Source organism: Pelophylax lessonae (genome assembly GCF_965119305.1).
Source record: "Pelophylax lessonae genome assembly, chromosome: 1".
Lineage (NCBI taxonomy): Eukaryota > Metazoa > Chordata > Amphibia > Anura > Ranidae > Pelophylax > Pelophylax lessonae.
This window is the reverse complement of record NC_138768.1, coordinates 164,992,114-165,013,700: the sequence shown is the minus strand read 5'-3', so window position 1 is coordinate 165,013,700 and position 21,587 is coordinate 164,992,114. Positions and strand designations below refer to the sequence as shown.

Below are 21,587 nucleotides of genomic sequence, written 5' to 3'. Positions count from 1 at the left end.
AAATGTTTTTCATTTTTGTATATTTTCATTTTGTTTTTTTATTTGTGACTTTAACTTGCTTAACTGTTCTTGTAAACCTTGATAAAACTCTATTAAATACAGAAATTGTAGTGCAAACTCTAAATAACAATGATGCCTCCTCCTCTGCCTGGGAGACTTTGGAGGTTAAACAACATATACCCTGGAGGGGTATATGCCCTGCAGCAGCAAGTTAGGACAGATTTTGTAAAGCAGGAAGCATTCATCAGCAGAACAGCAATCCAGAAAATCCAGCACAATCCAAAACAATTGAAACATTGAACTGAATCAAAGCTAGAAGCCTAATGAGAATTAAGAAATTAAAATGAACAAAATAACTTAGAAATTGATGAGCAGCAGCCAAATGTGCCACTGTTCCCTCATGACAAGCTGGTTTGCCAGGAGAAATAATTCATTTTGACTTGGGCATTTTTTTAAGCCCCATGTACATCTGTGAGCTATGACCTGAGGGATCAGAGGGACTCCACAGGGATCGGTTTGAAGACTAATATAGGTATTTTCAGGCATTACAATATGTTAGCACTTGGTTCTTGCAGATAAGTGCTCAATCCACCAACATACAGACATCGGGATCTTGACGAATAACCTATTTTTGGATCTAGAACTTTAACAGTTGTTTTGGCCAGCAGCCCGGGTAAAGAGGACTAAAAACACTAAAACTGTTTTATCCTTAGGAATGGTTTGCTAATGTTTTAGTCCTCTTTACCCTGGCTGCTGGCCAAAACAACTGTTAAAATTCTAGATACAAAAAGTAAATGAATCTGCAATATCCTGATGTCTTTATGTCCATGGCATGGGCTCTTATCTGCAAGAACCAGGGGGCCAAGGGGGGTTGGGTTTGACCGCATCAATTAGAGATGTGTTTGACCACAGCATTTACTGAACTGAGACTTTTTGAATCGTACTTTGTGTCCCTGTATAGAAGAGTTACAAATAGATGCATCGTTTTTTATTTAAATAAAAATGATTTATCTTCTTTAGGGGGGATCTATTAAAATCACTTGGAATAAATTTAAGCAGGTGATATCATGCCTGGGATTTGAACCGATGGTCTGAGTCTTTCGAGGTAGGAGTGCTACCCACTAAGCCAATGAGATGAGCACATTCCAGGTGATTTCCGTAATGGGGTGACCTTTTTATGTATAAAAATGCAGTATAGACAACAGGCAGACACCCCAGATGATGTCTGTTCAGATGAAACGCGTTGGCTCTGCTGCTATGTCACCACTGCATCTCATTTGATCCAAGGATGTTTTATTCTCAAAGCGCTTTTATTTATCATTCTTGTAAGTGTTCTGGATTTTAAAAAATTAGTCGCTTTTTATATGATTTTACACTATGTGTAGTGTTCTTTTCCACTGAGTTTGTGTGGAGAAGAGATTGAGACTCCTCTTCTATCCGGACCTTCTGCTGTGGGAGTTGTCTGTATTCAAGAGACTTATCAGTTGATGCTGCTACTGTGTTTGAAGTCTACCTGGATGCCCTGCGTTTTTCCATTAATTTGTACATGCTGATTTAGACCCACTAAGCGTAAGCTTATGTGAGTCCACTTCATCTGGTAAGCCCCCTCCTTTTTCGTATTGGTGGTGGTCCCTGTGCACAGCTTGGATTCTTCACGTGGATTAACGTTTGAAGATTTTTGCCTCTAATTTCACAATCTTGGACTCACTTTTGATTTTCTTGATTATTACCAGCATTCAGCAACACATCCACATTTTAGATTTTTCATGGATTTTTACTGCATTCAAACTCTGATTTTTAACCACTTCTGGACCGGAAGGATTTACCCCCTTAATGGCCAGGCCATTTTTTGTGATTCGACACTGTGTTATTTTAACTGAAAACTGCGCGGTGTGTGACACTGTACCCAAATAAAGCTGATGTCCTTTTTTTCCCACAAACAGGGACCGCCGGCCCACGCGCGCCCGAGTCCGATCCCGCGAACCGACGTACCCCTATGTCGGTTTGCAGAGTAAATCTGTGGCGGCTGGTCTTTAAGCGGTTAAACTGATTTCCACTTTCATTGTCAAAAAGTGTAAAACTGTTTCCTTGCATCTATTTAGAGACCATTGGCAGAACTGTTGCTGTATCCCATCTTTATATTTGTTTGGCCTTGTGATTGCAGAATGTTGGAGCTAGATTACATTCTCTGTATTATTACTATTGTAAAAATGGTCAGTTTCCAAAGAGGATAAAAATAAAACAGGAGCCAGATTGTTTTACAGAAACTTCTCATAGGATAGTAATGCAGGGATTGGAACAGGTTGATATATCTAAATATTGAGGTTGCCCTTAGATAGATAAGGTAGATACTTGAAATAAAATGAGAGTCTGCTATATACTGCCCAACAGTGGCGGCTGGTGTATACGGGGTGCAGGGGCGCCACCCCCCTATCCATGCGTCCGCCCCCCTAATCTACATGCAGGGCGACGGACGCATGGAGTTTAATGGGGCTTTTTTTTTTTTTAACTATGTGACTAGAGCCAGAGGCTCTCACGGGCTAAAAAAAGGGTGCTCTGTGCCCCGACCCCACCCAGTTGTGTGACAATAGCGAATAAAAATTCGCTATTGTCACACGGATCCTCCTCCTGGCCAATCAGGAAGCGGATTTTGAGACCCATTCCCCTATTGGCCCAAAGGAGAAGCCAGGGAGGAGACGCAGAAGACAGGGGGAAGAAGCCGAAGCCGCCGCCTGCTGCTGCATCCAGGCAGGGTGAGTGAGGGGGGGGGGTCCTGTCCTGTCTCCCCTGTCCTGTCTCCTGTCTCCCCTCTCTCCTGTCTGGCTGTGGTCCGGGGGGGGGGGATGGTGTGTGGCCTGGTGTGGTCCGGGGGGGGGTATGGTGTGGTCCATCTGCCGCCCCCCGGCCCATGGAGCACCAGCCGCCACTGCTGCCCAACCTCGAGCATGTGCAGGCACACCCCCATAATGTTCTCTCCAACTCATTCAACAGCTGGAAGCAGCAATGTATGACAGCCTAGTTCCCCTTTCCCCTAATGTGGACCTTCACACTCTCAATGAATATTGACTATTTTTAACTCTTATTCTGCTAGCATTAGTAAATAGAACATATATCATATTTACTTGTTTTGAAACCCTTTTTTTTTTTTTCTACATTTTTTCAGTTGCTTCTTAGTTTCCAGGCATTGGCAAATGATAGTTAGGAGCAGCACTTTTAGAAAGGAATTTCCTCTTGTTAGCCCCCAGCTTCCACCCTACACACACACTAAGAGCAATACCCACAGGGAACTGTTCCACACAGAACGATTTTGTTTGTGAATGTGTGGCAGTTTCTAATAGACTGCGGGATCGAGGGTATAAGGAGAAGTGGATCTCTAAAGGTAAAGCTATAGCCATCAGTAGAGACCATGCAGCATTAATAAAAAAGAACTCCCATTCAACTGCTAGGGGCCAAAAACGTTTCAGGAGCCATATTAATTTTGTGATATTTTTTTTTAATTTAGTCAGATTGCTGTTATTATTAAACAGCATCTACCGATCTTGTATGCGGATCAAGAAATTCATGCATTACTTAGTGGGGGATGCAATTTCTATAGTAGTTGGTCACCCGCTTTGGGCATTATGCTTTCCCCCAATCTGTTAAATGACAATGACCGGAATTCTGAGACATAATTGTCTACTAAGGGTTAGTTTTGTTGCGGCTATTGTACCTGTAGGTATTGTAACAGACACAAAAAGCAATGTAGTTGTTTCTCTTACCACTGGTAAAACTTTAAAGATTACCCAGTACATAAATTGTAATACTAGATCAGTGGTATATGCTATTGAATGTAAAAGTTCCAAACTACAGTATGTGATATGCATTATACCCCCCTTGAGGGTCAGGATTTCAGAGCACTACGATACCAATAACCACAATGCCAGGAATATTTTGAATGTCTCTAGACATTGTAGGGACATCCATAAAGGTAATCTTAATTCTTTTTGTTTTTTTTTGTAATTAAACAAGTTAAGAAACCCCCAAGAGGTGGTAATGTGCAACACTTACTACTGCAGAGGGAAGTGTGGTGGATCTATACTTTGAATGCTAGAATGCCTGCTGGTATAAACAATAAATGGAACATAGACTTATTTCTGAAGTAAATTCATTTAATACATATTTTTTTGGATATTTCTGACGTATTTAAACACTTCAATACTGGGCACTTTTCCCCCTTCCCGCCCAGGCCAATTTTCAGCTTTTAGCGCTGTTGCATTTTGAATGACAATTGCACGGTCATGCAACACTGTACCTAAACCAAATTTATGTCATTTTTTTCCCACAAATAGAGCTTTCTTTTGGTGGTATTTGATCACCACAAGGTTTTTTCTTTTTTATTTAAACAAATAAAAAAGACTGAAAAGTTTGAAAAAAAAAAGTTTTTTGTTTATGTTATAAAATTTTGTAAATAGATACGTTTTTCCTGCACTGATGAGCACTGATGAGGCCACACTGACAGGCACTGATGAGGAGGCACTGATGGGGTGGCACTGATGCAGTGGCACTAATATGCGGCACTGATAGGCAGCACTAATATGCAGCACTGATGGGCACTGATATGTGGCACTGATAGGTAGCACTGATATGCAGCATTGGTGGGCACTGATAGCTGGCACTGCTGGGCACTGATAGGCGGCATTGATGGGCACTGATAGGCGGCACTGATGGGCACTGATAGGCAGCACTGATGGGCACTGATAGGCGGCACTGATCGGCACTGATGGATGGCACTGATATGCGGCACTGGTGGGCAATAATGGGCACTGGTGGGCGGCACTAATAGATGCCAATGATAGGCACTGGTGGGTAGCACTGATGGGGAGGGCACTGGCAGGCTCCCTGAGCCCTGATTGCCATCCCTGGTGGCCATGGTGGGCATCCCTGGGGTCATGGGGTCATGGGTGGGCATCCCTGGGGTCATGGGTGGACATCCCTGGTGGTTCTAGTGGCACCCCATCCCAAGGGTCTGCACTGGTAATCAATTCTCTGATTACCAGTGCAGACCCCCCCCCCCCTGTCAGGAGGGCGGCAGACCAGCTCTTCTCTACTCGTGCCTGTCAGGCACGAACTGAGGAAAGCCGATCAATGGCACTTCCTATTTACTATGTGACCAGCTGTGATTGGACACAGCTGGTCACATGGTAAAGAGCCTACGTCAGTAGGCTCTTTACCGAGATCGGAGATGCGGTCTGTCAGAGTGACACACCGCAGCACCCATCGCCGCTCTGCGCACCCCCGGGGGCGCGCAGAGCGCATTATCCTGCCGCCGTCATATGACATCTGGTCAGGGTAATGTAACCACCTTCCTGCCATCATTTGCCTATAGGGCGGGCGGGAAGTGGTTAAACAACAAAAAAACGTTCTTTGAAATGTCTATAATCATATATATACTATTGGTTTTCTGATGTGGTATTATCTGTAGTGCACGCTCCATGTGTAACCATTTGATGTTAATTGGTTCTAATTGTAATAATGTTCAGTCCTACCCTTTCCATTTGTTGGGGGGTGGGTTTTACCAATAAATAAACAATGCCATTTTATTGTTAATCATGCTATGAATAAGGCTGTAATGGCTGAAGTATGTCAGCTCTGATCCTGTGTAGATGATGTAGCCAAATAAACGATAATACCAAGGAGCTATTGAGTTACCGGCTTATTTCTGCATAGGCAAATGATGTCCCAGGAGTCTGCAGGAAGGGAGTAGGCGCAGTGTACTTCCACTTTAAAGATCGTTATGACTGCAGTCTGTTCTCAGAAACCTTTCAACAAGCCGGAAATTCTCTTTGCATATTTCATTGAGGGCTTCCAAGCACCAGAGGCACATCTTAAAGTATATGTAGCACTACTCCCTTGGGAGCTACCTGAAGCAGATTCCCCTGGGTTATCCTCAGCAACAGCTGGCAAATTCTTAACACTCTAAGGGTCCTTTCACACGGGCGGTCCGTATGTCCGTATATCATCCCATCCGTTTGCGGATGATATACGGACATAATGCATGTCAATGGGATTGCGGATGTCAGCGGATGACCATCCGCTGACATCCGATTTGCGTCCTTTCAGTTCTGTTCCGTTTTTTGGAACGGAATAGAACCCTATTTTTCTTCCGTTTAAACAACGGAAGGGACGCAAAATCGGATGTCAGTGGTGTAATCCGCTGACATCTACAATCCCATAGACATACATTATGTCTGTATATCATCCGCAAACGGATGGGACGATATGCGGACATACGGACCGGATGACACAAGTGTCATCCTTCTCCGTAAAAAAAAAAAAGTGCCAGAGCGGATCAAAATACGGTCCGCTCTGTGTGAAAGGACCCTAAGTTCTTGGCTCAGTCAGTAAACAGTCCAGGGGATTTGTTTTTGTGTATTTTATTTAGAACTGGGATAGGAGAAGGGATGAGTGGGATACTCCAACTATGCTGTAGTATGTGCGGCAAGGCCGCTGCTTCATCCTGCCACTATGGTGAAGATGTTTAGTAAAGCTCCTGTTTTAGTTACTCTCTTCAGGGTTCTGAAACTGGCACTCCCTTTACTCTCAAAGCTGGTGTGCTGACACCTGTCTGCTGACCCTAGCTTCTGGAATGGTCCCATTCCTGGCAGACCCCTGGGCAAGTTCCTCTGTACTCACAGACACTGTTTTTCCAGAGTCACTGTTGCCTCCAAACTCCTCTTGTCAGCATCCACTGGACTTCGGCATTCAGCAACACCTTCAGGTTCACCAGGCCGACTGCCTGTGACCACCTTTCACAGCTGCAGAAGGAGACACAGCCGTGCACTTCTTCTGGGACTTGCCTAAAGACACCCTGTCACAAGGGTCCCTCTGGCTTTTATGGTCAATCCCATGATGCACAAATGTTGTGCCCTCCTATCAGGACTGCCACAAAAGCCTGCGTGCCACTGGATGGGTTTCCTCCACTGTCCAACAGGTTCCCCTATTGGATACAGTGGGGACACTCCCTCAGACCAATTGAATCACACCTGGACACATGTAACAGGCCTAACAAGAAATCCTGCTCCCTGACAAGCAGGAAAGCAACCCAGTGCTTTTACCTGTCACTTGACTAGGAGGCTGCTACATATAACTAAAGGCAAATTTTCTTTTTTTTTTTTTTTTGTTTTGGATGAAGTGGAAAGGGATTAGAACACTTGTCTTTTTTTATGGCTGCCTGTGTCCCCGTTAAAGGACTATTTGTTCTGTTTACCATTATCACTGAAAGTGAAAGTAAAAGAAAATCCCAAATTGTGGGTTTTCCCCAGAGAAGTAATAGAAGGGAAATCTTCCAATGGGGACACTAGTTTTGGTGTTCTAGGGATCCCCAAGAAATTCCTTTAATTTGCTGCGATTTCCTCTCACTTCCTGTTTGGCCATGGGACAGAAAGGGAAGGGAAATCTCTGAAATGGGACACAGGGTAAAAAATCTGACAAAGGTTATAACCCTACCTTGCTCTATCCAAAATGAAAACAAAAAGTATTTTCTGTCTATAGTTCTACGTTAAGCCTCCTCTAGAAACCCCTCACCTGATCGAAGCAAATAATACTCAAATCTTGGGCATCACCGCTGCTTCTCATTAAAATGTCAGCCTGTTATTATAGATTTCCTTGGCCAGGTACCTAATATTGCATTTAATGCAGGAAGCATATTTAGTTCTTTATTCATTATTAAACGTAATGGAATTAAATCATACTTTGCTTCATTTGCAGAGTAAATAATTATTCAGCCATAGTTAAACATGTGTGGAAGTGTTTTTCTAATTTGCCTCACTGTCTAGAAAATCGTTTAAACATCACTCAAGACCTGTAAAATGATGTTGCTTGGAAACAACCCCTACACTGGACAATGGCATCTATTTATAGAGTGCACAATGTGAGAAACAAGAATACATAACCTAGGATACCACAACATCTGTGAAGACTGATTTTCCTACTTGTTGCAATAACATAGTGATAGTGGAGGGTAATGGCTATAGGCAGCCTTGGAAGCAGAAGTTCCGACACTCCAGGAAGTGTCGATTCTCTGCATGATTAACAGAATGGATAGCTTTTCCTATTCTCATTCTCACATAGTTTTAATTATACTCCTTTCAGGGTTTTAATTGGTCAGTCCACCCCAGTCCAAGGGAGTGGCTGTATTTGGAAACATATATGTGTTTTTTATTATTTTTCATGCATGCTATGAGGAAGGCTGAGGCCGAAACGTGTTAGCATCTATGGACATTGTATTTGCTGTATTTGGATCTTTTAAGAAGAAGCACCGAGTTGCTGGCTTTTTGTTGGATTTATCTACAGTGTATTGGTTGTCCTGAGCACTGGCACTCTGTCTTCATATCATTTATATGGCGGTAGAGCTTGGGTGAGTCTTGTATAGATAGCTTTTTTAGGATGAATTATAGAAGAAAGGAGCTCTACTGTAAGTTGCTATTTTGCTGTTTAGACCTCTGTATTTGCTAGATCTTACCTATTGTGTTAAGAGAGTCTTTTTGGTGATGTCTTTTTGGGTGGAACAAGTTACCTAGTTTAGAATATAGCTCAAGACAAACATTTTTTTTTTTTTTTGATAGAGCGTATGGGACGCCTAGAACCTTTTAATGCTCACTGTGTTTCCTTTGGGTTGACTTTGTCTTGTGTGGCCATTGGAATAGGAAGTAGGGGAAACTTCCCAGTGTGGAAATACAGTAGATAGGCTTTCTTTATTTTTTATTTTCCATATCTCTTTTATTATATTTTTCCACAAAACAAATAATATACATACATATATATATATATATAATTTTTTTTTGTTAAGTGGGTAATGGTAAAATTAGAAGCTCTTTCATGTTTTTTGAGCTGTTTGTGTCTGCGTTGAAGAGATTTCCCAAATGTTCATGTCTTGGTACTGGTCCCTTGGGCAAGAGGTGAAGATAAGTCCCACAAACCGTGTCACAGCAATAAAACCTGACAGTGGTTTTATTGTTATCCTTTCCCTACTTTTCAAAAATGGAAAAAAAAAAAAAAGGCTTTGGCTGGAGCTCCACTTTAATCCGCAGAGGGAAATTTGAACAGCTGAAAGTGATTTTCATGGGCTTGGATGTTTCCTGACCAGATTTTGACTGGAGTTTATTTGACATTTTTATAGATTAACCTTTTGATGTTCCAGGTGAACAGAAATCTTTCAGACATCCTCAGAGCTTATTCCTACAGGCTGATCAGATTCATCAGGAGACGTTTTATTTAATACACATATCTTAAAGAATTCCTTTGGCTCCAGGGCAGCCAAACCAAAATGATTCCAACAGGAATTTTGTAAGCCTTTATTGATGTTTTCAACTTTACATTCTGTTCCAGTCTTTCATTCTTTTTACAGATCCAAACCAAAACCAGTGTTTATTGATATCATCAATATGAAAAGCTAAATTGATGTTATGATATTCCCCTTTCAACCGCTTCCTTCTTGGAAATGTAAACAGTTCAGTATAGCCAGAAAATGAAGTTGAGAGAACCATTAAAATCAGGATGTAGCTGCCGGTCGATAAATGGCATATTAATAAATTAAGAATTCTAAAAAGTGGAAGAAAAAGAAAGTGGTGCCAAAAGCAAGTTTGGTAATTTTTTTTTTTAATTATTATTTTTTTGTTCAAAACACCAGATCTGATAGAAACTGATTGGAAGTTTTTTTGAAAGCGGTCTTCAACTGTGGTTCTTAGTGCTCCCTAAGAGTGTATATTTTTTATATTCTCTATACATGCTCCTAAATAAGGTAGCTTTTAAAGTTTACCTTTGTTTAATTAAAACCAAACTTTTTTTGCTTTGTTTAAGATATTGTAAGGAAGTTTTAAAACCCTTGTCTTTTATTATTTTTGCCTTTGTGGCATTTGGTCAGATTTACCCCTTCTCTTTCTCTTGATGAACATTGCCGTCAATGTAGAAAATAATGGGAAATCCATCACTTTCAATCTGCAAAACTGCAAGAACTTTAATACTTAGCAAAATACTATATAAAATTTGATCACCACCTTTAATCCTTTTACTTCCTGTTGTTTCTTTACTACAGGAAGTGAAGTGAAGTGAAGTGAAGTGAAATTTCCCCAAAATTTCTTATTCTATTTAAATAAAAACTAAAAACAAATGGTTTTACATATATTTTTATATAGCTGTGCTATACTGTTAGTGGGCTTCACATACTGGAATTAAAGGATAAGTTCACCTTTCCTAACATATTACATGTTACACCCAAGTTCAGAGTGTAACATGCTATGAATGGACCGGTCCCCGCACCTCCCTGATCCCCGATCTGACAGCTAGTGGGGATCTTTTCGGTGGCTCTCTGGGCTCTGTCCGCCTGGCCGTGTCACTCATTCATAGTGTCACACTGTGAATGGAAAACGACAAGGTCCGGAAGCCTTTGCGGCTGGCGGCTTGTAGTTTTCCATAATCTACCATGGCACTTTGGAGTGCCATGGTGATTCATTCTCTCTTCCTGTCAGAATGTATCTGCTTGCCCGTACAGGAACGCAGATACACTGACAGATGTGCTGGAGCATACATGGCACCAGCGATCTGCTGATCTCCAGAAAAATAAAAAATAAATAAATGCACATATTTATTATTTATTTGTACAAAAGTTAATTTATCCTTTAAAGATAGAATATCCTTATCCTTAATAGATAGAACTATTCTCCAACAATAAACCATATATATCCACTGAATAATGGCATGTGTTTTTCATGGAAAAATGTATGTCACCACCTTTTAACAAGAAGTCAGATCACAGCAGCAAAAAAAGGGGAACCTGGAGATTTATAGGATGCTAAAGGCAATTGAAAGGTACTTTTTGGATTTAAAGCGGTATTAAACCCAAAAGCAAATATTTATTTTATAGCAGCTTACCTATTCTTAGAGCCGGTTCACACTACCGCGACCAGAAAGTCGCCCCATGAAGGAGCGACTTTTTAGCGTGACTTGAAGAGACTTGTTTAAAGGCTTGTAAGCGACTTGTAAGAGACTTGGAAGAGACTTGTGCACTACTTTGAAGAGACTTAAATGAGAGGCGACTTTGTCTGTGGGGAATGCCTGGCTAATCTTTTTCTTCTTCCTGGAAAGTCTGATAACAAGTCGGTTGAAATAAGATAAGGATCCGACTTAGAGGCAACTCCCATTGAAGTCTATGTGTACAAGTCGGATACAGGTGGCCTTGAAGTAGTACAGGAACCTTTTCTAAAGTTGGAGCGACTTCAGTAGTGCATATTAAGACAGCTCTCATTCATTTACATTGAATTTGTGATGACAAGAGACTTGGGGCGACTTGAGGGCACACAAGTCGTGTCCCAAGTCGGAGTAGTGTGAACCCGGCTCTTACATGTGATGGTTGCATTTGTTTTCTTTTTTTAGACTCTCTTTCCTCTATTTTTACTTTGTATTCCAGTCGGTAAGTCTGTGTTTTTTTACACACGCAGAACAAGCTCTCCTGCAAATATAGCAGTTAGTATTGAGACAAACCATTTACCACGGATAGGGGTGATTACAAAAATCAGCTTTTATTTATTCATGTAAAACCTTTATTCCAAAAGCGATTAAACTGTTTCTGTTGCAGCTTGTGCAACTGCAGTGCAAGCTGGAGTTGGGTTTCAATTTGTTAGTGTATATAAATCTGCTATCCCATCTAACGCCCCTTTCCCCCCAGCCTGACAATGCTGCTGTCCAAAGATGCCCCCAGTTCTCCTTCACCCAGAGTGGAGTCACTCTAATACAGGAGGTGTGTTACTTGCCAGATCACCAGGTGAAAAAAGGGGGCTTAATACCGCTTTAAGAATAGAGTTTAGTGTCACTTTAACCACTTAAGGACCGGAATGTTTTACCCCCTTAATGACCAGGCCATTTTTGCAATACGGCACTGCGTTATTTTAACTGACAATCCTACAGCTCCTTTGGCTGTACTTTTCCTGTGAATCACAGGAGTGTAGTTGGTTCTGCACTCCTGTGACTTGTTTTCTGCAGACAGCGGGCTGAAGCCCGCTGTAGGCTGGTGTCACAGAGCCAGTCTTGACAGTGAAATTGGGATCCGCCCACATGCCTGGGCTGACACCTGGCTCAGTCAGTGAGCCGCTGAGAGCCTGAGCCGCCCGCTCCCGCCCCTCCATAGCCCAGCGCTCCAATGAGCGAGGTGGGGGACAGAGACTGACCTGACTGTCACCAGCTCTCTGCTCAGGGAGAACCAAGCAATCGGTGGTGTTTAACCTTCCTAGCGGTATTCCCGAGTGTGACTCGGGGTAAGATTTTAGAGCAAAAAGCGGTAACCCCCGAGTCACACTCGGGGTAGCGCTAGGAAGATCGCTGGATGCTGGAAAAGGTTTTACTTACCTTTTCTCTGGGATCCAGCGAAGACTGCGAGCGGTATGCGGCAGCGGAGCTTCCTCCCGATCGTCTGCGAGCCCTGGCTTCCGTCTCCGGCGACGTGACGCCCGCCGGGGGGTGGAACCGGCGGCAAATTCGAATGTAAAACACAGCAAACACACTGATACCGTTCAAAATAAAATAAAATCACATTACATTGCCCCCCAGTGCCCTTTCCTGCAGTTTTATTCTACGTTTTATGTAATTATATGTATATATATATATATATATATATATATATATATATATATACATATATATATATATATATATATATATATATATATATACAGTATATATATATATATATACACACACACATATATATATATATGTACATATATATATATATATATATATATATATATGTATATATATATATATATATATACATAATATATGTATACATACATATATATATAGATATAGATATATATATACATATATATATATAATAAATGTATACAGTTGGTTTGGACTGCTCATTCACAAGAATTACATGCAAAATAATGGTACCGCTTTCAGCACCTAAAATCCAAAAGAATCATACCGCCAGGGAGATTAAAACCTCGGTACTCAGTATTAGAGCCGATGGGGGACAGATGCAGCATCACACCAATGCTGCATCCACCTAGGTAAGCATGAATCTGCAAAAAAAGAAAAAAAATCCCATATTTTTCTTTTAGTTTGCTTTCTCTTTCTTTTTTCCTTTCCAGTAATGATAAAAATTATTTAAAAAAAACTGCTCTGTAGCTTTACAAGAATATTTACAGATCCAACCACTGTACTTGCAAAATGTGAACATCACACGATTCAAAAGCAAGGTCCTATCCAACAATCCTTTTTCAGCTGTGTGTTCATGTAGCCCCACACACACAATTTTAAAACTCTTTAGTTAAGTTGTAGCAGTTTTGCATGTATAGCCATTTTGGTGAGTGGAAAGGCCCGTACACACGTACCGATTGTCGGCCGAAACTGTTCGGCCGCCGAACGATCGGCCGATTTTCGGCTTGTTAGTATGATGCTTCCGACAGCGCACTTTCGGCCGAACAGAATCTGTCGTGCAAGCATTAAAATTTTTGTATGCCGACACCAGAACGGCCGATTGTTCGCCAGTCAGTACAGAATTCGGCCGACAGACAGCAGATTTGCAAGACTGGGCATGCTCAGAAAAGAAAAAACATAGGGAAAGTTAACCATCACATGACATCACTTCTGCAGTCGGCGGACAAAATTTGTGTGCAGTCTTTTGCACTTTTCAGCGGACAGGACAGCCCGGGGACAAAAGACGGCCGATCGGTCGGCCGACGATCGGTACGTGTGTACGGGGCTGAAGCTACTACGTTTATCCAAGAGAGACTAGTGTAATAGCTGCCAGCTTGTGTTTGGGTCGGCTTGTGTTTTTGTGGATAACAACATTGCTGTCCAGCAGATGTACTTCGCAAAACAAATGTCCATCTACTATTGTAGTAATCTCCAATCTAGCTGGCAGCTGTGGGAGATTGTGGGCTCAGTCTTTTCACAGTACAAAGGGGGAAGAGGATGCAAAGAGCTAAACAGCGAGGTGGGCTGCAATTATATAGAGAAGGTGGGGCCATGTGTGCGCTGTGTTTTTACTGCCCCCTTCTCCTCTGTGTGCTGTCACTCAAAAGTCCTACTCCAGATTGGTCGGATAGCGGTAGGGAGGGGGCAACTATCCAACCATGCAGTACAGCAACCACTGCACAGACTTTTATGGGTACAAGAGCTGTGTGCACAGGGTTACATCAGGGATTTACCAAAGCCTTTTTTAACTTCTGATGAGACTTCTTCTTTGAGACTTATAATTTAGGATACAATTTTCATAGAGTTCTCAGTCTCCCAGAAAATGTAGTATATATAAAGTTAAAAGTACAGCCATTTGTCAACATGCATTGATATAAAAAAAAGCTAGGTCTGGGGGGTATAGGAAGCATTGTCATAATTATATAGAATGTCAAAAGAAAGTTGAGAAGAAACTCATTGAAAACTATGAATTTAGTACATCTAGGCTTCTGAGTCTTATGTAGCTTGTGCAGAGTAATTTTATTTCATCTGGATCAGGTAAACTCCTTAGATGTATTTTTGTACTATAATGGGAATTAGGCTAATTTATTCTTGTATTTTTTTCTTTTTCCAGTAAATGTGGTTGCCTTACTTCAAGAATTTTGGGAGAACAAAGAAAAGAGAAAAGCAGTCTTTCCAAGTGAAAGCTTGGTGGCTTATGAGTCTGTACCGTCCCCTGACCCTCCATTTGTTTGTTATGTCACCTTACCTGGAGGAAGCTGTTTTGGAAATTTTCAGGTAAGAATTAAATTGTTCATATATTTTAAAAGGCAAAACCCTCTCATCTATTGGGAATTGTTGGATAAGAGAAAATGAGGGAAATTTAAAAAAATTACACTTACCTCTGTGCCCCAATCCTCTATAAAGTGTCATTTTATGTCCTGGCCATGTATTCCCTTCCAATGTTTCCCATTTCAAAATGTAAAGAACACTCTCCTAAACTTCTCCCCCCCTCCCCTTTATGATTAAAATCACCTGGGCTTCATCTGTGAACTCATGGGAAAGGCTTGCCTAAATTCCAGATGACTCATCAGAAAGGTATAAAAGTACAGCATCAGAATATACTCTATTTTCTTGCATGGGTCATGTAATATTAAAGGCTCTGTAAGAGAGACATTGGGACTGCCATTTTTTTCCTCTTATTCTGCAAATGCTACATGCCTTGCTGTCATGCTGACCATCATCCTTCAGTACTATCCTAGAGCAGGTATACAGTTGAGGACCTACCTGATCTGTTCAATTTTTTTTAGGCCAGTGGCCTAAAGTCACAAATACAGACTCCAGGGATTCCCAGGAAGATAAGACTAGCCCAAATGGACATAGATCACAAAAAAGAAAAAAAAAGTTGTCAGGGGTTATAACTCTCCCTAAGGGCCCTTTCACACGGGTGCTCCGTATGTCCGCAAATCATCCTATTTTTTTGCGGATGATTTACGGACATAATGTAAGTCAATGGCATTGCGGATGACATCCGATTTTCTTCCTTTCAGTTCTGTTCCGTTTTTTGGAACGGAACAGAACCCTATTTTTCCTCCGTTCAAAAAACGGAAAGGAAGCAAAATCGGATGTCAGCGGTGTCATCCGCTGACATCCGCAATGCCCATAGACTTACATTATGTCCGTATATCATCCGCAAACGGATTAGATAATATGCGGACATACGGAGCACAAGTGTCATCCGCTCCGTGAAAAAAAAAAAAATGCAATGCGGTCCACTCCGTGTGAAAGAGCCCTTACTCTATTCTAATTGAAAAAAAAAAAGGCCTTTGTTCTTTAAAAAGGCTCCTTCAGAAAAAAAAATCAAAAAGGTCAGCAGCTAAAAATACTGTTGCTGCTGACTTTTAATTTTAGGACACTTTCCTGTCCAGGAATCAAGTGGTGTCCTACCTAAGTCGATTTTTCAATTGACTATCGGGTGCTGCCACCGCCACCATCTCCACTAAGGAAAACCGGCAGTGAAGCCTTGCAGCTTTACAGCTGGTTCCCTACTGCGCATGCATGAAGCACGCTGCACTGTGTGAATGGGCTGGCTGTGGGAGACGGAGGAGGGGGGCTGAACTTCCAGCTGAGTTCACCGCGGCGCCCCTGTCAAAACCAGGTAACCCCCCCTCAAAAGGTGCCAAATGTGGCAGCAGAGGGGGGGGGGGAGGCAGACAAGGGGAGCTTCCCCTTTCGGGTTGAGCTCCGCTTTAGGATTAGAGTAGTAACTATGTAGAGTCACAAAGAAGAGCATCCTTTCCTACCATCCTTACTACTTAACACACACTATTAGTTGGAGTTACTTTTGTCAAGTAACCTCTAACCTTTCTGTCATAACAGTCTTGTGTGTGCTATCAGACTGTATTATTATATCCTATTTAGAGCATAACATTTCGAAATAAGATCAAAAATGGACATTTGGTTTAAATGTTGTACTAGTTTAATCCTACAAACCTGAGCTCAAATTCTTCTGTTGTCTAGAATATATTTCCATACATCAATATACATTCAATAGTAGGTCAAGTGGGCTAAATTCTAATTATTTTATTATTTTATGTGTGTTCTCCAGCATTATTGAACTGTCTTTATTGGCTCATTAGCTGTAGTATTACTACTATGCTAATATTGAACTATATAAGAGCAGTGTTGCTGCTCTGCCACCATGGCTGTCTTTCTTTATAGAAAATTTACAGTAAAACTCGACTTTCCCTGTACCAGACGCTGAACCAAACATTCTTAGCTGCATTGTGTTAGGCTGTCACATGTTGAATTCTGCCTGCACAGCCAACAGCCGCCCTATAATCATTAGGGTTACCTTCCTCATAGTTGCACTTGCCTGATAAAGAATTTACTGGGTAAGGGGTCCAAAAGAAGCTTTTCACAGTTCACAGCATAGACCAGTTTTCCCAGTGGACTGCATCAATTCACTCATCTGTAATTGGGACCTTATGGATTACAGTTTACAGATCAGTGCATTGTTAACTGAATTTCCACTCTGTATATCGGGTCATACATATCTCTGAAAGAAATTATGAATGACGTTCAGTGTGTAACTTTACTCTTGTATTTAGGTTAACAGCCACTCTGCAAAATGAAATGGGTTGGAAAACCCAGTGAGATTGATTTACCAAAGTTAGAGAGTTCAAAATCTGGGGCAGCTGTGCATTGTAGGCAATCATCTTCTAATTTCAGTTTGTTCAGCTAGGCTCCATTCACACTTGTATGACTTTGGACATCAATGACAAATCATTGCCCATGTTTTCCAATGATAACCTTTTATCTATGTGCGACTAAGGCCCCTTTCACACAAGCGATCCAATCAGATCCACCTGTCAGTTTTTTAGGCGGATCTGATCTGATCCCCCATGCATCCCTATGGGGCAGCGGATGTCAGCGGAAACATGTCCGCTGACACCCGCTGACACCCGCATCCGATCCTGTCTGTGAAATCCGGATGGATGGAAACCCTATTTTTCATCCGTCCAGGGGATCGGATCGGATGGTATCGGATGAGAGAGGACAGGCGGTCCGCTCTCATCCGATTCTCCATAGAGAGCAGCGGGGCTCTGACATCTCCCTCTCCGCACACAGAGCGGGGAGGGAGCTGTCACCTTCCTGCTCAGCGGGGATCTGTGTTTATGATCCCCTGCTGAGCAGCACGGATCCGCCTACAGAGGCGGACAGTGTGAAAGAACCCTTAAAGTTGCAGCAACAAGTATTTCATGCACTACTTTGGTCCCACTTTCATGCAACTTGAGGGCTATAGACTTCAATGTTAACCCCTCAAAAGTTGCATGAAAGTCGTACCTGAATGTTATACAATGCAACAGTTGTCCATTTCACTGGTCAAAGCCAAAGTTGTATCCAAGTTGCACCCATCCAAAGTTGTGTCAAAGTTGCTTCAAAATTGCATCAAAGTTGCACTCTAAAGTCGGCACAACTTCGGAGTCTGAATGGAAACTTAAGCTTTGACAAAAAAAAGCCTAGAAGCTGATTGGTTTCCATGCAGAGCTGCACCAGATTTTGCACTTTCCCGTTATAGTAAATCAACCCCAATGCGTTCATACATAAGTGCCATATTTCCCATGGCTTAATCAAAAAAACTCCAATTTCATATGTGCTTTAAATGTAGCTGAAATTACAGAATGTTTTTATATTCCTTCACTGATCATTTAGCATCTCACTTCATGATTGTGCTGCTGCTCTTTTATTGCCCAATGACACACACAGGCCCTGGACTTAGCTGCATTGATTTACTGCAGTGTAGTATGTAGAGAGGTCCATGAGATGGTGGAGCTATTTGATGGGGATGTCTGGATCACAAGACTGACTAAAAAGAATTACAAAGTGTTGCTTGGTAAAACCATTCAAATAAATGTATTTCAAATGCGTTTTGAACTATGAATCTGAACTACAGTGCAATGTGTTCACAGGGAAAGAGAGCTATTAGGATGGTGTCATATCACTTTGCTACTGCTACTTCACTGTTAAGTCAGAAGGCTGGGGTGTAATCTTGACCAAGCTGTGTTATTGCTGCAATGGTGTCAATGACCTGGCTATGCTGCCTGTCAGTGGTGCCTGGATCATAAGACTGACTGAACACAGTTATTGTCAATGCATTAAAACACTGGTTAGGTGCCTCCCTGGAACTTTGCTTTAGCAATCTACTTGTGCTGTGTTAGCTAGTATGACATATGCCAGTGATACCCTGCTGCATGCATCTGTTGCCATCTACTACCCATTGCACAATTAATACATGTGTCTTGTCACATTTACTAAGACCTCTGTAGTGGGAGAGAAGTCCAGACTGTGTATTACATGTCCACATTCTAGCAAATCATGTACAACTATGAACAGAATATGTAGCCATAGACTGTGTGAACATACAGAAGATAAACTGAATACCATAAACAGTGGCGTACCAAGGGGGGAGGGGCGGCCCGCCCCGGGTGCCACGCACTGGGGGGTGTCAGCCGGTGTCCTGCCCGGCGTGTTCCGTATCGCTGTGAAGGCAGCTCCTTCAGTTAGCGCTGAGCCGCGGCGGGAATAAGGGGTGGAGCCGCGGCGTGAGAAGGGGCGGGGCCTCGGTGGGAAGAAGGGCGGAGTCTTAGCCTCGGCAGGAAGAAGGTGAGTGCCGAAGTGTGTGTGCTGAATAGGAGGGGGATGGGGCAGCTGCATATGAGGAATTCATCTTTCCCTAGCTCCCTGTCCCCTTCAGTGCTCTCCACCCCCCTGGTTTTCCCTGCCCACCCCCCCCCAAGTGCTACCTGTCCCCCCCTGCTCTCCACCCCCTGGTTTTCCCTGCCCACCCCCCAAGTGCTACCTGTCCCCCCCAGTGCTCTCCACCCCCCTGGTTTTCCCTGCCCATCCCCCAAGTGCTACCTGTCTCCCCACAGTGCTCTCCACCCCCTGGTTTTCCCTGCCCACCCCCCAAGTGCTACCTGTCCCCCCCCAGTGCTCTCCACCCCCCTGGTTTTCCCTGCCCACCCCCTAAGTGCTACCTGCCCCCCCATGCTCTCCACCCCCTGGTTTTCCCTGCCCACCCCCTAAGTGCTACCTGCCCCCCCCATGCTCTCCACCCCCTGGTTCTCCCTGCCCACCCCCCAAGTGCTACCTGCCCCCCCCCAGTGCTCTCCACCCCCTGGTTTTCCCTGCCCACCCCCCAAGTGCTACCTGTCCCCCCCAGTGCTCTCCACCCCCCTGGTTTTCCCTGCCCACCCCCCAAGTGCTACCTGCCCCCCCCCCGTGCTCTCCACCCCCTGGTTTTCCCTGCCCACCCCCCAAGTGCTCTCCACCCCCTGGTTTTCCCTGCCCACCCCCCAAGTGCTACCTGTCTCCCCACAGTGCTCTCCACCCCCTGGTTTTCCCTGCCCACCCCCCAAGTGCTACCTGTCCCCCCCCCCAGTGCTCTCCACCCCCCTGGTTTTCCCTGCCCACCCCCTAAGTGCTACCTGCCCCCCCCCCATGCTCTCCACCCCCTGGTTCTCCCTGCCCACCCCCCAAGTGCTACCTGTCCCCCCCTGCTCTCCACCCCCTGGTTTTCCCTGCCCACCCCCCAAGTGCTACCTGTCCCCCCCAGTGCTCTCCACCCCCCTGGTTTTCCCTGCCCATCCCCCAAGTGCTACCTGTCTCCCCACAGTGCTCTCCACCCCCTGGTTTTCCCTGCCCACCCCCCAAGTGCTACCTGTCCCCCCCCCAGTGCTCTCCACCCCCCTGGTTTTCCCTGCCCACCCCCTAAGTGCTACCTGCCCCCCCATGCTCTCCACCCCCTGGTTTTCCCTGCCCACCCCCTAAGTGCTACCTGCCCCCCCCATGCTCTCCACCCCCTGGTTCTCCCTGCCCACCCCCCAAGTGCTACCTGCCCCCCCCCAGTGCTCTCCACCCCCTGGTTTTCCCTGCCCACCCCCCAAGTGCTACCTGTCCCCCCCAGTGCTCTCCACCCCCCTGGTTTTCCCTGCCCACCCCCCAAGTGCTACCTGCCCCCCCCCCCCCCCGTGCTCTCCACCCCCTGGTTTTCCCTGCCCACCCCCCAAGTGCTCTCCACCCCCTGGTTTTCCCTGCCCACCCCCCAAGTGCTACCTGTCTCCCCACAGTGCTCTCCACCCCCTGGTTTTCCCTGCCCACCCCCCAAGTGCTACCTGTCCCCCCCCCCCAGTGCTCTCCACCCCCCTGGTTTTCCCTGCCCACCCCCTAAGTGCTACCTGCCCCCCCCATGCTCTCCACCCCCTGGTTCTCCCTGCCCACCCCCCAAGTGCTACCTGCCCCCCCCCCCAGTGCTCTCCACCCCCTGGTTTTCCCTGCCCACCCCCCAAGTGCTACCTGTCCCCCCCAGTGCTCTCCACCCCCTGGTTTTCCCTGCCCACCCCCCAAGTGCTACCTGCCCCCCCCCCCCGTGCTCTCCACCCCCTGGTTTTCCCTGCCCACCCCCCAAGTGCTCTCCACCCCCTGGTTTTCCCTGCCCACCCCCCAAGTGCTACCTGTCCCCCCCCAGTGCTCTCCACCCCCCTGGTTTTCCCTGCCCACCCCCCAAGTGCTACCTGTCCCCCCACAGTGCTCTCCACCCCCTGGTTTTCCCTGCCCACCCCCCAAGTGCTACCTGCCCCCCCCCCAGTGCTCTCCACCCCCTGGTTTTCCCTGCCCACCCCCCAAGTGCTACCTGTCCCCCCAGTGCTCTCCACCCCCCTGGTTTTCCCTGCCCACCCCCCAAGTGCTCCCTGCCCCCCCAGTGCTCTCCACCCCCCTGGTTTTCCCTGCCCGCCCCCCAAGTGCTCCCTGCCCCCCCTCCCCCCAGTGCTCTCCACCCCCCTGGTTTTCCCTGCCCGCCCCCCAAGTGCTCCCTGTCCCCCCCAGTGCTCTCCACCCCCTGGTTTTCCCTGCCCACCCCCCAAGTGCTACCTGTCCCCCCCCCCAGTGCTCTCCACCCCCCTGGTTTTCCCTGCCCACCCCCTAAGTGCTACCTGCCCCCCCGTGCTCTCCACCCCCTGGTTTTCCCTGCCCACCCCCCAAGTGCTACCTGCCCCCCCCCAGTGCTCTCCACCCCCTGGTTTTCCCTGCCCACCCCCCAAGTGCTACCTGTCCCCCCCCCAGTGCTCTCCACCCCCCTGGTTTTCCCT

At 45.0% G+C, this 21,587-nt stretch overlaps 1 protein-coding gene across 1 annotated transcript in view; it reads left to right on the top strand.

Annotated features, from left to right (window-relative positions):
• LIX1 (limb and CNS expressed 1) overlaps positions 1–21,587 on the top strand; it is a 247,888-nt gene that overhangs the window by 68,795 nt on the left and 157,506 nt on the right. Inside the window, exon 2 of the mRNA XM_082258808.1 lies at positions 14,570–14,733. Within this exon, the coding sequence (XP_082114934.1) occupies positions 14,570–14,733 (164 nt within the window). The remainder of the gene's footprint in view (positions 1–14,569; positions 14,734–21,587) is intronic.